Source organism: Nestor notabilis, unplaced genomic scaffold (assembly GCF_000696875.1).
Source record: "Nestor notabilis isolate BGI_N333 unplaced genomic scaffold, ASM69687v1 scaffold7951, whole genome shotgun sequence".
NCBI lineage: Eukaryota > Metazoa > Chordata > Aves > Psittaciformes > Psittacidae > Nestor > Nestor notabilis.
Window position 1 is genome coordinate 166,042 of NW_009913342.1, and position 15,622 is coordinate 181,663.

General features: G+C 36.6%; 1 protein-coding gene across 1 annotated transcript in view; it reads right to left on the minus strand.

The window, feature by feature from the left end:
* VPS13C (vacuolar protein sorting 13 homolog C (S. cerevisiae)) overlaps window positions 1-15,622 on the minus strand; it is a gene marked incomplete at its 5' end in the record, with an annotated part of 66,447 nt that overhangs the window by 7,213 nt on the left and 43,612 nt on the right. The window contains 17 exons of the mRNA XM_010023165.1: window positions 722-836; window positions 1,520-1,643; window positions 2,668-2,713; window positions 4,191-4,354; window positions 4,981-5,056; window positions 5,311-5,424; window positions 5,862-5,943; window positions 6,290-6,426; window positions 7,807-7,920; window positions 8,921-9,032; window positions 9,979-10,048; window positions 10,141-10,222; window positions 11,229-11,369; window positions 12,404-12,554; window positions 12,890-13,125; window positions 13,960-14,086; window positions 14,452-14,585. Coding sequence (XP_010021467.1) covers window positions 722-836; window positions 1,520-1,643; window positions 2,668-2,713; window positions 4,191-4,354; window positions 4,981-5,056; window positions 5,311-5,424; window positions 5,862-5,943; window positions 6,290-6,426; window positions 7,807-7,920; window positions 8,921-9,032; window positions 9,979-10,048; window positions 10,141-10,222; window positions 11,229-11,369; window positions 12,404-12,554; window positions 12,890-13,125; window positions 13,960-14,086; window positions 14,452-14,585 — 2,025 coding nt within the window. The remainder of the gene's footprint in view (window positions 1-721; window positions 837-1,519; window positions 1,644-2,667; window positions 2,714-4,190; window positions 4,355-4,980; window positions 5,057-5,310; window positions 5,425-5,861; window positions 5,944-6,289; window positions 6,427-7,806; window positions 7,921-8,920; window positions 9,033-9,978; window positions 10,049-10,140; window positions 10,223-11,228; window positions 11,370-12,403; window positions 12,555-12,889; window positions 13,126-13,959; window positions 14,087-14,451; window positions 14,586-15,622) is intronic.

The following is a 15,622-nucleotide window of genomic DNA, read 5'->3' on the forward strand; positions in this document are numbered from 1 at the left end:
CAAGCATTTTAAAATGATTTTTTAGAATATGAAAGGTGAAATACAAATTAACTGGATTATCACTAAGACTTAAAAGAACTAGTATTCATCCTCTATATGTCAGCCGGATCCAGATGTAAAAAAGCAAGTGCAACATCCACACAATGCACGTACTATGACATGCTGCTATTAAGAACAACATCAGGCAACACAAAAGGTGGCATTTTGAGAATTCATGTAGTTTTTTCAACTGTTGATACCATCAAAAAAACAACCAAAAGCCAAACCCAGAACCAACCAAACCAAAATTCAGTGATTGTATTTAAACTCCACACATCTTATTTAAAAGTTTAGTTTATAAACCAACCTCAGATTTGTTATAAAGCAAAACATTAGAACTGAGTACGAAAATGGTTTTGTTGCCACATATTCAAATCATAACCTTACTAATTCATAATAGCACTACCTCCTTCCAGCCAATGAGATAAACTATTACAGAACATCACATGCAGATCATTTAACAGCAAAACTGCAGTTTTCTTGTTGCATTCTGCTTACTACAAGCACTGGGTCTTCCCTGCTGTACACATTGGACATATGAAGTGGGTAGGGGCAAATTTTCACTACAGGTAATGACTGTCACAGATCCCTGGCAGCTTTTTGGTTTTGTAACAAAAGCCTTATGGAATTCTCTGACCCTTTGGTCAGAGAATTTTAACTGTATTTACAATGCAAGTCATACCTCAAATAAATCATAACCCTCAGCTTCCACCCTATCATATGGTCGGATGATGCCATCTTCACGAATGAAACGTGGGGGACGGAGATTGGATACTTCTTCAGTCGATTCTGCCACCCTGCCATAGACAATGATTTTAAGTTTCAACAATACATCTTTAAGAAGTCGGCCTTTCACTTGCCACACAACCCACTTATGCTTCCTAGGTACCCTACCGGGGTAAACAGTAAAAACACACTGCTAGTAATAAATCCAAAGTAACACTGGCCAATTAGACAGCTACAAAATGAATTGCAGAAGTTTATTCCCAACCATGGATAATTTACTAAGGGTTCTCATGTTTAGTAACGCATCTTTAAGTTCCTTTTAAAAAACAAGAAGGCCACGATGTGCACTGCTAACCAAATTTCCAACTGGCAAACAATTGCAGTGGTCAATTTTATTACAGTAAGTCTAAGTGTCATCTAGCTATTCGCACTGAGCACTACACAAGCCTACCTCAAAAGTAAAGTTTACGCAAGATCTTTTAGTTATTTTCTGATCAGAGGAGCGAATGAAAGGAGAAAATGGAGTGGTTATTGTTTATCTGCTCTCCAACACTGCAAGATGTATTTTGAAGCAGCAATTTCCAGATCATGATGAAATATATTCATTAGAGCTACTACACATCTCTCAACCCCATCTATCCCAGTGCATATTGCACTTACTACAAACAATTGTGTGTCACTACTGGACCACTTTACCACCTGGTACCCAGTATATGGAGAATAAGCCCTTCAGAAGTTCCTCTGGACATTTTACCTTTGAATTCCCTGAAAGGTACTGCTCGCCATATCTACAATGCCTCCTGTTGGGCGGGCTACCACCCCTACAAGCCCCTTTCCGATGCCTTTGAAGAATCCAGCTGCACCTTCTTTTTTAGCTCCTTTAAAATAAAGGGAACAGAAATAGTTTTAAAAACATTAAACATGGAATAAAACCATACTGTTCTAGAACTGGTTTCTATTGGAAACAACCCACAGCAATTAATTATGTACAATCCACTCAGAAAAAAAACGGTCTCCATGAGAAGTCACACATTGCTTCCTTGTCTGTTCAGACACGTTGCTATTCACTTACCACTCTACTAGCCTCTGAAACCAGCATAACTAAGATGTTAACTCCTTCCCACACTTTCACCCTGGACTGTAAGCCAATATACTAGTTTTTATAGGTGAATGGGTGGTAAATAATAAGAAAATTATCTAAAGACTTTAAGAATGCACAAGGATAATGGAAGTCAACTATTTCTATGTTAAATTTACATCTTTCTGGAAATACATAACTATGGAAAAACCAAGACAATGTTTAGAAAGCATGTGTGTCCATCCAGCAATGAGGGAAGTACTACGCCTCAAAAGTATCTGCCAATAACCTGTAAAATACAGCACAGTTACAAATAACTTCTAACATTTAAATCACCTTGACATGAGTTTTAATAAGAAGCATTTTATCTTGGATTTTTTTCATCATCTGTCATACTGATAAAGTGGCTGTCTTCATAAAAACATATGCTGATCTCAGACATAAAAACAAATTTGCTATTATAGATTTCTCCAACCTTTGGAGTCCCTAAAAGCCTTTTCAAATGTTGCTTTTTATTTCAATATTTTTAGTAGCTTTTTGAGTCTTCAAACAGTAAACCGGGTACTACAGCAGGCCTATCTAAATATATCATGAAGATACATTCACCTTTCCTTAATTCATACAAAGGCTGAAAAGGTGGTAAGCCAATAACAGCTGGGTATAGATTTGAGTAAATCATTGCGTAAGGCCACATCTGAATGAGAAATACACAAATGATCTTGGCATGCCTTATCCACACTAGGTTTAGTATTTCTTAAAATTACAAAGTAAATTGTAATGTATTGGGAAACTATTTAAGCAGTGCTGTGCACCTTAGTGCTTACCTTCTACAGGTTTTGTGATTATGCCAGTCACACCTCCAACAACACCCTAAAATGAAGGAGATAATTATGGTCCTACTTAGAAACACGAATGTCCTAAGTCCAACTAGGCAACCAGTTGTCACTCATGCTTCATTTTAAAACTTTATGATGAAGTTCAACATCAGAAACACTGTTTGGCCAGAGTTTTTTTGGTTTTGTTCTTTTTTACTTGAACATTTTAAGAAAATTATAACTGAGGGGAAGAAGCAAGGGAGAAAACCCAAAATAGCTGAATCAACATTTATGCTAGCAAGAAAGACCAACAGATGTTTTGTACAGTAATCAATCTTGCAATAATTAAGAAAGTCACTATTTCACTTTCACAACTAACAGGAAGCTACCAGAATTGCTAGTCATGAGGGAGTGACACCACATATTCAAGATAAATTAACATCAAATAACTTCTGGAATACTTTAAATGTCAAGTAGTTTAATGACACTAAGGCAGAAGTCTAAAACTCCACTGAGGTAACTTCCAAATTTTCAGCAAACAGTATCAGAGAAACAACTCCACAATGTTTATTACTTAAAATTATTTAGAAATATGTTGACTGCTTTGATTTAGAATTGAAATATAGAATTTATTAGAAGACTTAATTGGCATTCATGTAATACAGATCTCTCAGTAATTGTTTATATGATTAGACATTAAGAAGCAGCTCTTCCCTGTGAGGGTGCTGAGGCGCTGGCACAGGGTGCCCAGAGAAGCTGTGGCTGCCCCATCCCTGGCAGTGTTCAAGGCCAGGTTGGACACAGGGGCTTGGAGCAACCTGCTCTAGTGGAAGGTGTCCCTGCCCGGGGCAGGGTTTGGAAACGGATAAGCCTTAAGGTCCTTTCCAACACAAACCATTCTATGATTCATGATCCTACTTAACGCTGTAACTAGAAATAGACGTGATCTTCCAGCAACCAGAAAAAGTTCCTGATTTCAGATTTTTAAAAAAGTACAGGAGTTGCACAGCTTCTATTTCAGAAAAACCTCTCCAGCCAAACGTAGTACTTACTTTTATACACATTCTACTTGCTTTATGTTTACTTCTTTTAAGCCAAGAAAACCTAGCAGTTGTTATAAGATCTCAGCATAGAGAAAGCCTTTCCTAGTACGCAGCACATGCCCAGAGCTCCTAATTCCAGTCGACTTTAATAACAGAACTGACTGCAAAGTAACATAAGAGCCCCGTTACTTTAATTAGACAACACACTTGTTGAACATGGGAAACTACTTGTTTATTTATATGTCACTGGAAAAATTAGTGTTACTTCCTACACTTTTCCTTTCTGAGACCCTAACTTCAATTCCCTTAGGTTGGCCAAAAACACAACCTTAAACACTAAAGCTGATACACTATCCTCAGTCTCCTACAAATCAACTCCTGTTTGTCTCCTGTATTTAGTTCATGAACTGATCAAGAAAATTACTTGCTCACAATTTTCAACCATGGGTTAAGGGTTGGCACATCGTGATCTCAACTCCAAATTCTTACCCGTAACAAGCCTTTTCCTCCTTTGGCCAGGCTGTCACCAAAATCTTTTGGCTGCCGACCCATTTCCTCTCTCCGTTTCTGCTGAAACTCTTTATCCATAGTAATAGCAGCCAAGCCTTTTCCAACAGAACCCGTGATCCTAGACACCACTCCTGCTGCACCTCCTGATGGAATAAGTCAAAGAGCCAAAGTCACTGTTTTCTCACAATTTAACAGAAAGCAACACACAAAAAACCACCAAGCTCAGTGATTTCCTTCCATACTCATTTTAGATAGAACAAATTTACGCTCTGTGACTACCACATGCCATCCCGATGAAGACTCCAGAATCTAGCCTGAAATCCATAAACACAGCAACAGGTAACTCTTTAAATCACTTTAGTACATGTTATATAGCACACCGGATGGAATAATATTTTCTGTAATTACTGTAAACACATAGCTAAACAAAAGTCTAAGGCAACTGTAGCAGTAGCTGGTCTTAAGAACACATCTTGGGCTTCTACAGATATTTTAGGACCATGAAAATTACTTCCTTTATTCATCCACAGCATATTACAAATGTTTCCCAGTTTGCTCTCTCAGTCTGCAAGACGCACATTTAGACAGTCTGAAGTAAGTTAGGTATGAATGATATATCGCGACCACTGGCAATAGTATCTGACAAACACTCATCAAAAAAATATCATGTAGATATTTTAGAAATATAACTTCGCCTTCAAAATAAGGAAAAAAAAAGCAATCCATGAGTTAACCTGATTTATTAAAACACTAGCAATGAGATACATACCCACTGTGTGTCCAAGAAGACTTCTAACACCAATTACAAAGCCTTCAGCAAATTCTTCAGGTCCTTGAACAGCACCCTAAAAATTAAGCTTTTTAAGGATAGCACAAAACTATACATTTATGAATCTGTTTCAAGAAAAAAAAAAACCCAGCAATTCGCTTACATTGATGAAAATAAGGCCATTTGAATATGTTATTTAAGTTAACATAAAGAATCACTGTTTTCTTAACTGTTGAGGGTGTAGAGTCCAGTGACAACAAAACCACAACCCTACCAGTAAACTCGATCAGCCTATTATTCATACACAGTTGAAGAATCAGAAACTCATACCTGGAATGGCTCATAGAAAAAAGCTTCAACTCCTTCAGACAAGCCTCTGATTAAGCCAAATGGATTTCCAAGAACATCTAACCCCAGTACAAGAACATACATCTGTTTCAGGAACTAAATAATAAGGGAAAAAAAAGGGAAAAACAAAAGCAGTGTTACTAGCTATTGTTACACACAGTTCCATGCTAGAACCCATGGTAAATTTCTGACTTTACTACCCAGAAAAGGTGTTGGAGTACTCAACTAAGTATTCCTACTAGACTGAAGACAGGCTTGGGCAAAATATGCAGTATATGTGTGGATAACTACTAAAATACTTTGGTGAAGAGACATATATATAAAAAGAACAGAAGAAATCACTTAGAATTCTTAACACACATTGTCAGGACACTTTTGCATTTACATTTTCATAATGTGCCACCAGATTCTTACTTCAGAACCATGAAATACAAAATTAGTAGCTTTTAGAGGTATTCACCTTTCCTTTCTTACTTTCTGCATTCTGTAAGACACTTAAAATTTTACATAAAGGCTTGACAAAATAAGCTTACTTGTTCACTATAATGTCTAACAACTCTCTTCATCAGCTGGTCTCTCTTGTAGAACTGATACTTAATTTCAAAGAAAGCAAGTCTGAAAGACAAGTAATCACATGTTAGTTATAGATACCCTTCCTCCTTCTAAATAGTTCTCTTTCACATGTTAGTTATAGATACCCTTCCTCCTTCTAAATAGTTCTCTTTCACATGTTAGTTATAGATACCCTTCCTCCTTCTAAATAGTTCTCTTTTTTCCTTCAGATAATCCTGAAGCCCTATTCTCTTAAAAAGGAGCCCAAGCAAGCCCTACCTTCCCTCCACTCCTCCCTTTTCACAAAGGCTGTATACATTTATACTAGAGTTAGTTTAGCATTGACCCACTTATGAAATGTATAGTAGCTTTAATAAAAACAAACAAACAACAAACTTCATTAGCTTACTTGAAAATAAGATCATCCACATCTGTTAGAGTAGCTCCAATACTTTTCAACAGCAAATTCAGAGAATGGATGGCTATCATTTCTTCCCCTTTATCTGAATCTTCGCCACCAGAAGCCAGAGACAGACTCAAATGCAGCTGTCATAACAGAATTAGTAAAACAAGACAAGTGAAGACAGAAAGATACATGCCAGACAGGCTGTGTGGTGCACATGCAAACTAACCAGTGGTGAAACAGTGATACGGTGGTTTTACTTGCTCTGAGGAAAGGTACAATTTCAACAAAGATGCTTGAACTAACAGTGGTGTAACTTCCATAACACATGTACTTATTCCTATTGTCACAGAGAAGTGTCAGATTGCCCTAGAAGTTTAACTCTTCCTATGTTTGCATCTGTAAACTTTCTGTAAACGCTGTGAGAAATAATATGTTAAATAGGTGGAGCCTAATTTCCAATACCAGTTATATTTTAAGTTCTGATTTATTTAACTAGCTTGTGGGTATTTTAGCAAGTAGTCATGCTTTTGGGGAAACACATGAACTTTAGCACTGTAAAATGGGATTGCTTAGTGTGGATAAGACACTTATTTTAAAAGAAATAATACACTCACTTTTCTTAGGGGTGGAGAATGCATTATCCAGTGGTTTAAAATACTAACATGAGTCACTGAAGTAAGGTGAAAAAAACAGGAAAAAAAGAAGCCCAAGCCCCTTCCTGTGCTTAACAGGCAGTACATCTAGACATTTCACATAAAGATGCAAGGGACTTAAAATTATAACCATTTCTTCAACAACTTCAACCAGACTAGCTAGAGGTAATGTTACACAATGCCTTGTTCTGCTAAGTGTTTTCCCTGGCTTTGCATTTTTAAGTTGATAAGCACAATCCTATTAGGGGAAAATAAACAAATAAATAAATCCAAGAAATCTAAGGGTATCCTAACAGATACCAAGTGAAATAAATAAAGAGTTGAAAAAAGTGCCAGAATTTCATCATCTGTATTGGGTTTATGTCTGTCTTGTAGATCTTCAATGAAAGGAAAAGTAAGCGAATTTTTGCATTCAAATTCTTATTAAATCGGATAGACTTAAGAGGAGCATTATGTTGATTCAGAACAATGAATAATTATGGATGATCTTTCTTTCTTGCTCTGAAAAAATCTAACAGGTTCAAGAGAGACATGAAGACAAGCCCGGGAAAGTGTATTTTATTACAAGTTATCACATTTTACGGAGAGAGGAAATGGGTCAGCATTTTATCTAGCTTTCCTCATTATTATACCCATTGACTCCTCCCACTTAGCAGTGGTTAAGGGTCCACCTGCACTCATGGATAACTTAAAGTTTTCCAGCAAAGTATTAAGTTCTAGAGAATGTAACAAAAATATCCTCATTAGGAAGCCAGTATGAAGACCTCAATTACCCAAACATTGATCTGAGGTTGTATTTAACTATAAGGAATTGAGAAATCATTGATATCAAGTATTTTATTAACCAAAAGTATCTCTGTTACATACCTTAACTGGAGAAATGTGGAAATGCTCAAAGAAGCTGAGCATTGACAGGTCTGTTAGGGAAGACTCCATTAGTTCAGTGTTAAGTGCATCCACATCTTGCTGAATTAATTTAGACTTTTTATTAAAAAAAAAGAAGAAAAAATAGTTTATAAAATAGTTTACCTCATCAAAAGATATGTAATATAATTAATAAAACTCTATGTAAATTTATATAAAAATACACACATAAATAAACAGCTGGAATAATAATCATAGTCAAGGTAATAAGAAAATTACCTAACTAGTTAAATAGCCAACACCTCCAAAACTAGAAATAGACTAATTACTTGGTATACTTGATTATAACTGTACTAATATATTTCTTTAATCCAGGGAAAACCAAACAAACTAACAACCCCACAAAACAAAGCCCCACAAAACAAAAGCCATACACAACAATTTGTGGATGACTTCCATTTCATGCTTGATCACTCAATATTCCCTTACATTGTTCAATCAGGCAGGGCCTCTCTTCTAAATTAATTTAGAAATATTAGTAAAATAACTCACTTCCTGAGGATCTTGGCATTTTTGTATTTCTTCATAAAATTAGAATTTTTATACTGTACATCCAAACATGCAATTTCCAAGAAAGAGAAATTTGTACGAATGACTCTCCTACATACACTAGAACCAAATGTGACCTTTCTGAATGCTATCCACCTATATAAGAACTAACTTAGAGCCATGAATATCTGTTTCTTCTGCTCTCTAAAGACAAATGACATTGTAGACTAACGTTTAGAAGTCCATTCTATAAATCCTAATGTTATTTCGTATCACCCTTAATACACTGTAGCCACAGTTGAAACACTTGTGTCAATCAATGAAACACTAAAAGACCACAAAAGTGACACATATCCAAGTGGAACACTTACTCAAACTTGCCACTTAGTAATGTTCACAGCCAATCTTTAACAGAAATACCTATGCTTCACTGAAAATGACCTCACCATGTCCCTTCAGCCACTGCTGTCAAGTGCATCCACTGGTTTAAACTGAAAGTTTCAGACAGTTTCAACACTGTTACCATAAAGGTCCTATGCTGCAAAAATCAGTTTCTCTCATACATTACCCTTTGTCTTTCAGCTTCTGGGTCTGTAGATGGAGTGAAAAATTCACTAAGTGCTCCTAAAAATCCTTGATCAATTTTCAGTGCCATTTCCTGGATGAGAACCATGAAGTACCTAAAATGGGAAAAATGAACAGTGTATAATCATAGAAGTTTAACTTAAATATCACATGCTTACCCTATGTAACTCGTTTTATTATGCAATGTTGCATATTAAGACTTACAATCTACAAAATCAACTATTTACAGTTAGAAGGACTTATCAGCCTCACAAGTTATACATTACTGTAGATTATTCATACCCTAACACTATCAAAATTATCCTAAAAATACTAACCATCGCCACATACTTCTTATATTCATACATTATGATTCCATGTGCTCCATGAATAACAACACCTAAACATATTACTTCCTGTTATCCAACTGCTTCCCTCAAAAATCATATTACAGAATATTTCTTCTATTAAAATTCACCATCCTCAAATATTCTAACCACAATAGTAGGGTACAGATACTTGCACTAGAAACCATCAGTGTCATGTCTTCAACTGGGGTTTTTTTGATGCAAAACTCAAGACTCAACTATATAAACTAAAGAACATACATTTCACAATAGAATATGGTGTACTAATGTAATGGGCTACATTAGAGACTGTATGAGCTGTCTGTTGTTAGAGCACTCAATAAACCCAGCACTGTCCAGCAAACAGGCAGACATGCCTCTTGTAGCACAAGAGGGAAATCACCCCGATTACTTCATAACTTTCATAACAGCCTCCCTTCACGTGGTCAGTCACAGAATCATAGAATAGTTAGAGTTGGAAAGGACCTTAAGATCGTCTAGTTCCTACCCCCCTGCCATGGGCAGGGACATGTTGCAGTCCTTATGTACTAAAAGTAAGCTTCTTTTAGAACCATGTTTTTTCACTGGAGATGTTCAAAAGTTCAATCCAGAGACAAGAGTTGTTGGGATACAAGAATGTGAACTCTAAAACAAGGTTCACTTCAAAAATGCATTAAGTGTCTCAAACTGTACTACAACACACTGTTCAACTCACTTGAATTGCAGTACTTTGCTGTATTCATTGAACCTAGTGATGACACTGATGTCAATGAAGGGTTTTGGTTCTAAAGAGAAAAAAAAAAAAGAATTTAAGTATGTACAAGAATTATATTGCCATGTTACTACTTTCAATGCTGAATAAATCTCATTCTCTTACCTGAATCCAAAGCAATCGACTTGGGAGGGGCTACAGGGTGAAATACAACAGGAAACATCGATCCTGGTAGTTGGTTATCAACCTAAAAAATTATTACATAATTACAGTAATATTTTAATGACATCATAATCAAAGACCATCTCCATCTTAGAAGGCTTGAGGCTATACAGATAGTATTCAAAAGCCACCTCGTTCTTATTTAGTCGGAAAGAAACATGAGGAAGAGGATTACTCTGATATTGTTTTGGAATGTTACCTATTCTGTTATAAAAGGTCAGATGCTTGGAAGTGTTGCACAAGGAATGCTTACACAGGTTCACACTCACAAAGATTCATCTAGAGGGTCTGCAGCTGATGGCATACATTGACTAGACTAGCGAAAATCACCTTAAGGCAAAAATGAAAACAAAGTGTGAAACACAGAAGGAAAGAGGAAGCTCTTGCCCACCGGCAGATCAGGAAAAGCCTCAATGAGTGTCCTCCCTTAGGAGACCCTTGAAGTGCAGCAAATGGAGCTGACGATGACAACGATGATGATTTCTCACCATTATTTTCCTCCTGTACTAAGAACTTCTCACTACTACCTCCTCAAGCACTTTACTGGTTAATTTAGCAACACCATTAGTACTGACTGGAATATGCAAGTGTTGCACATTAAGTTTATTGAACACTATTTTTGAGTATTTAAATGTCTATTATCTACTTTCCATTAGACAGGTAGCTTTTTTTCCTTTCTGAACCTCTAGATACAATCTCTAGAACACTGCTACACAACTATATACAAACTATAGTAAACAAATTCTGATAAAGACCGAGGTTTAAAACACCAAAACACTCCCTTTAGAAATAAACTTTCATCATAGCACCCCACTTTACATTTACCCACAGTTTGTGTGTTTCTTTTTCCCATACTACTTTGCAAAATCCTGGGATGGCAGTTCTGCAGTACTTCATTAACTTCTAGCTCTTCCGCTACTCTGATGCAGTGAGCAGAGCACCACGTATGTACAATTTAGAGATACTTCTTCATAGAAATAAAATGCCTTAAAGCATCTGTTTAGCTTAGAGAACATGATGGAAGGTGGTACCTGCAGCCAATACAATTGTGCCCGTAAGCTTCTTTGGTGAGGCGACTGCTTGAATTCAACCTGAATTCCTGACAGGAAGTTGCGTCGGATGCTGCATCTGACTGGGAGACGCATTTCCATTGGAACTTTACTGAAATTCACCTAAAATAAAAGAAGGCAGAGCTAACACAGCTTAATAAAAGAAATAATAACATGTTCTGTTCTAGTAAGCAGACTAGCAAATAAATTTTTCCTTATTTCATGATCACATGGCTACTAAATTACTCAATCCAATTATCTTCATGGAATGTAACGAAAACCTCAAGTTAGTCTGAGAAGCACATTACACTACAACTTTAGCTGCCCCAAGCAGGAACCTCTGTGTCATCTTAGCGACTATTTCTTCATGAGTTACATATTACACTGGCATAATTAGATATTTACATGCAGCTGAGTACTTTCCCAACTGATGCTTTTACCCTGATCCTGAAACATCTGAGTTATGAGAAGCAAAAGGAAAAAGCTCTCATTTATTTCAAGTCAAATGTAATGACTTATAAAGTTTTGATACCACATAGTTTAAATGCACTACTGCAATGTACAAAACTTCAGTATTCGTATACCTAAGGGCACTTATGTTTTTCAAATGAAAGGATGATATTGAAAACAAGGCTGATTATGGTACTGTGAGATGTTTGTATTTTACTTAGCCATTTGACCAGATTACAGTTATGCATGGAATACAGCCATGTAAAATTAATGTCTGAAAAAGCTCAGCTAAATGAATTAATTTCCAGAGTCTTTGAGCACTATAGGCTCCTCCATCAGATCAAGTCACGGGAACTGCAGCTTACTAAGAAGCTAAATCCAAGATTCTGCAAAGAATTTAAGTTACATCACTGTGAATATAGGTTCATTACTAACATGCACACACCAAGCAATTTTTCTACCACACAAAAGTAAAATTCTTTGAGATTCTTTCTTCATAATACAATCTGCAAAATACCTCCGTACTGCCTCTGTATTGCCTCCATACAAAAATATTCTGTGTACAGTGTGAAACTATTCCAAAGAAAAGCTTGCTCTTTTTCACGTTTCTGTTAAAGCAGCATTTATCCTTACTTAGCAGCACAGAAGTCTGTTTAACAGTTGCACATGTTCTGCGATCATTCTAACACTGAAACCTCAGAACATACCTCAATATTGCTGTCTAGTTTATGCCAACCTGAAGCTTGGAAAGCAGTCTTACAAAGATACTTCTGATAGGCTTGTTCCAACAGATTTATTTGCTTTTGATTAAATGGTTTCCACTTTTGCTTCTGTTTCTGTTCCCAAACAACACCAGAACTACAAGACAAATAACAAGGTTAACAGTCTAGAAGTAGTGAAACCTTTCTTATGCATGTAAAACATGTAAAAAGACATTATCCTTGTTTTTCAGGCTCAAAAAAACTCCTATTTACTGGTTTTTTAATAGAATCTAAGAAAGGAGGCAGTTAAATCCTGTATATTCGAATTGCACAATAGGAATAAAGGTAGAACTTAATTTTACTTAAAAAGGTTTCACTTATATTAATTTCATTTGAAAGATGTCGCCTTCAACTCAGCTGTACTGCTAAAATTACACTATGCTGTCAAATTTTGACTACTCAAAGGAACAGTTAGGCTTCCATGTGCAGTACCTAGTAATTCCTATGTAGGAGATTTCTTTTTTATTTTCATTGTTAACAAGAGAAAGTCCAAGACTATGGATTGACAAGTTTATTTCTTGATCAGGTTGCTCCAGCTCCTCTGCTTGTCGTGCTTTAGAAACTAATGCAACATCATCTGTGAAAAGTAGCACTCGTTGGCGTCCATCCAGAAAAGACACCCAATGTATTTGAGTATTTGCATTGTAAGGGAATTGCCCACATTCATCCTGTATTGGGAGGGAGAAAAAACAAATATACATATAAGTGTGTATATACATATATATATACACATATATATATATATATAAATTAAAAATCTATCTCACAGGAGTAAATCCATGACGTTATTGAACTCCAGGGAATTCAGCTGTGAGAAACCAAATGTATTCCCAGTATAACTGAAACACAAACTTGCTTTCCTGTCCCTACTTTTAACTACCAATATTTTCAGTTTTCTTAACTCTGTGCCTCGTCAACACAAAAAACAAGCCCTCTCTGAATTCAGAGTTTAGTAAAAGGTAGCAAAGGGCAGCTATTTAGAGACACACAGGACTTCATTTAGCCTACTGGCCAGTTAAGTAAGAAAAAAAGTCTTCCTCCACCAATACTTGCTTCCCCATTCTTTAACCAAATATTTGCCCAGTCTTACCATAGATTTACTTCTGCTTCTAGCTGTAGTTTCCCTCTTTCCTCCATGCACTTTCTATCTAGATCACTGTTATTTTACCCTCACTTCATGTATCTTCCTATATTCTTAAGCCAGGAAACTGGTGAATTATTCATCCTCTTCACTATTTAGATACGTCCACGGCACGTACACCTTATCCTTCTTCTTTCATATACAAGAAACCCACGGAGAAAATGCAGGTTGCAGTTTGTGTCCAATCCTCCAATTACATTAACCTAAACATCTAAAATCTTGCTACTTGAGAACAGGCTCAGAAGTCTCTCACAGGACAAGACAGATGCAAAGTTACTCAAGAAGCTTTCTCCCAGCTAATTTTAACCTTGTTATAGGCCTAGATTGGTTCAGCATTTACTTCTTCCCTCCTGCAATTTACCTTAAGCAGGTCATGTTCACCAAAATTTTGGGAGTAACCCCAAATCAATTTTCTTGTTTTTGTTGGATCTGTCCATGCAAACAGGCAAACTTGCTTTGGTTTCAACTCCATTTCCTCTTGTAATCCACTGCAGGTTCAAAGAAAAGGAACAAAAAGACAGCATTCCCTGGTTAAGACCACTGACTGAAGTGGTGCAAGGAGATCACAGCACTACATACTCCACGTTTCCAGCCTTTCAGGGTGAGGCATGAACAGCCTGGGATATCCACTCCAAGTAAGTGGACTGCAATATGTACTCCTCCTTTTTTCACTGCACTTTCCCAAACTATGAAGGCTCCTTAAAAACAGACAAAATTCTTCACTAAAGGAATACAATAAAGAAAAGTGCTTTTCCTATTTTTCAAGGTATCATAATGGTAGGAGAGAACCATTTTCTTCACAAAGAATGCCCCCTGGTTAAACAACCAATGGTGAATTGTTTTGTTCACATACCTCTGTTTATATCTGAGAGAGTCCCACGAAGTATGGTTAACAATAAGAGCTGGAGCAGCTCCCTCATGGTAATCTGAGAAGCTTATGAGAGTAGAATGCTCAGAAACGTTCACATCTACCAGTAAGCCTCCATTCTGCAGAGAAAGTTAGACAGAAAGTTCAGTATTTGTTCTAGACATAAATTCAAGTTGGAACAGACTAAACTTACTTTTAGATCAGTCTTACAGTGGCCTTTTACAAATCAAAAAAGGAAATGTACTCTACATTGTCTAGTAACAGTAAGCTCAAACCCTCTGGACACGGGCTTAAGATAGATATCAGGAGCATCCACATGTTATTTGTTGATTTAGCTTAATGGAAAAATTATATTCAAATTATAACATTCTTAAGAACTACTTTATTTGCCTAAGTTCAGTAGTAAGTACAGGCAAACATACCCTTCAGTTTCTGTTACAAAACTTGAAATTCTATCTAAAACCTGCAGTTTCCTGCATGCTTCTTAAAAATCTGAAAGGCTACTCCAGACAAACAGGTTGAAGTCTTTAAAGGTATGACAAACAAAATAACTGATCACTGAGCAGAAAAGTTCCATTCATTAAAACTCTAAACAAATCATTGTTGAGCCTTTCTTCTAATGGCTTTCAAGATCCTGCTTTCTTCCAATATATTTGCAAGATATTTCCAAGATACATACAGCACAATTTTTCTCATTTGCTTATACAAAGGAGGTGCCTCATGCTTTCCCTTTTGAATCGTCTCTTTGGATGTCTTTGACAAATATTGGTATAAGCAAGATAAATTGCTATTTTTGCTGGTAAGATCTGGAGGAGAGGTGGAAGGGGACACATCTACTTTTGAACAAGATGATCCGATTGTCCAGTTCACATCAGAAGGCTGTGAGAAATCATGTTTAACACCCTACACAGTAGTAGTAAAACCTCCCTACATACAGGTCTAGAAAGGATTCTCTTGCAACGCTGAGCTATCTACTATTATAGAGTCACAGAATGATTTGGGTTGGAAGGCTCTTTAAAAAGCTCATCCAGCTCCAACCCCCCACCATGCGCAGGGACACCTTCCACTAGAGCAGGTTGCTCAGAGCCCCACCCAGCCAGGCCTTGAACACTTAACACTTGAAGACTACCATAAAGCAGTGAAGAACAGCCCCCCC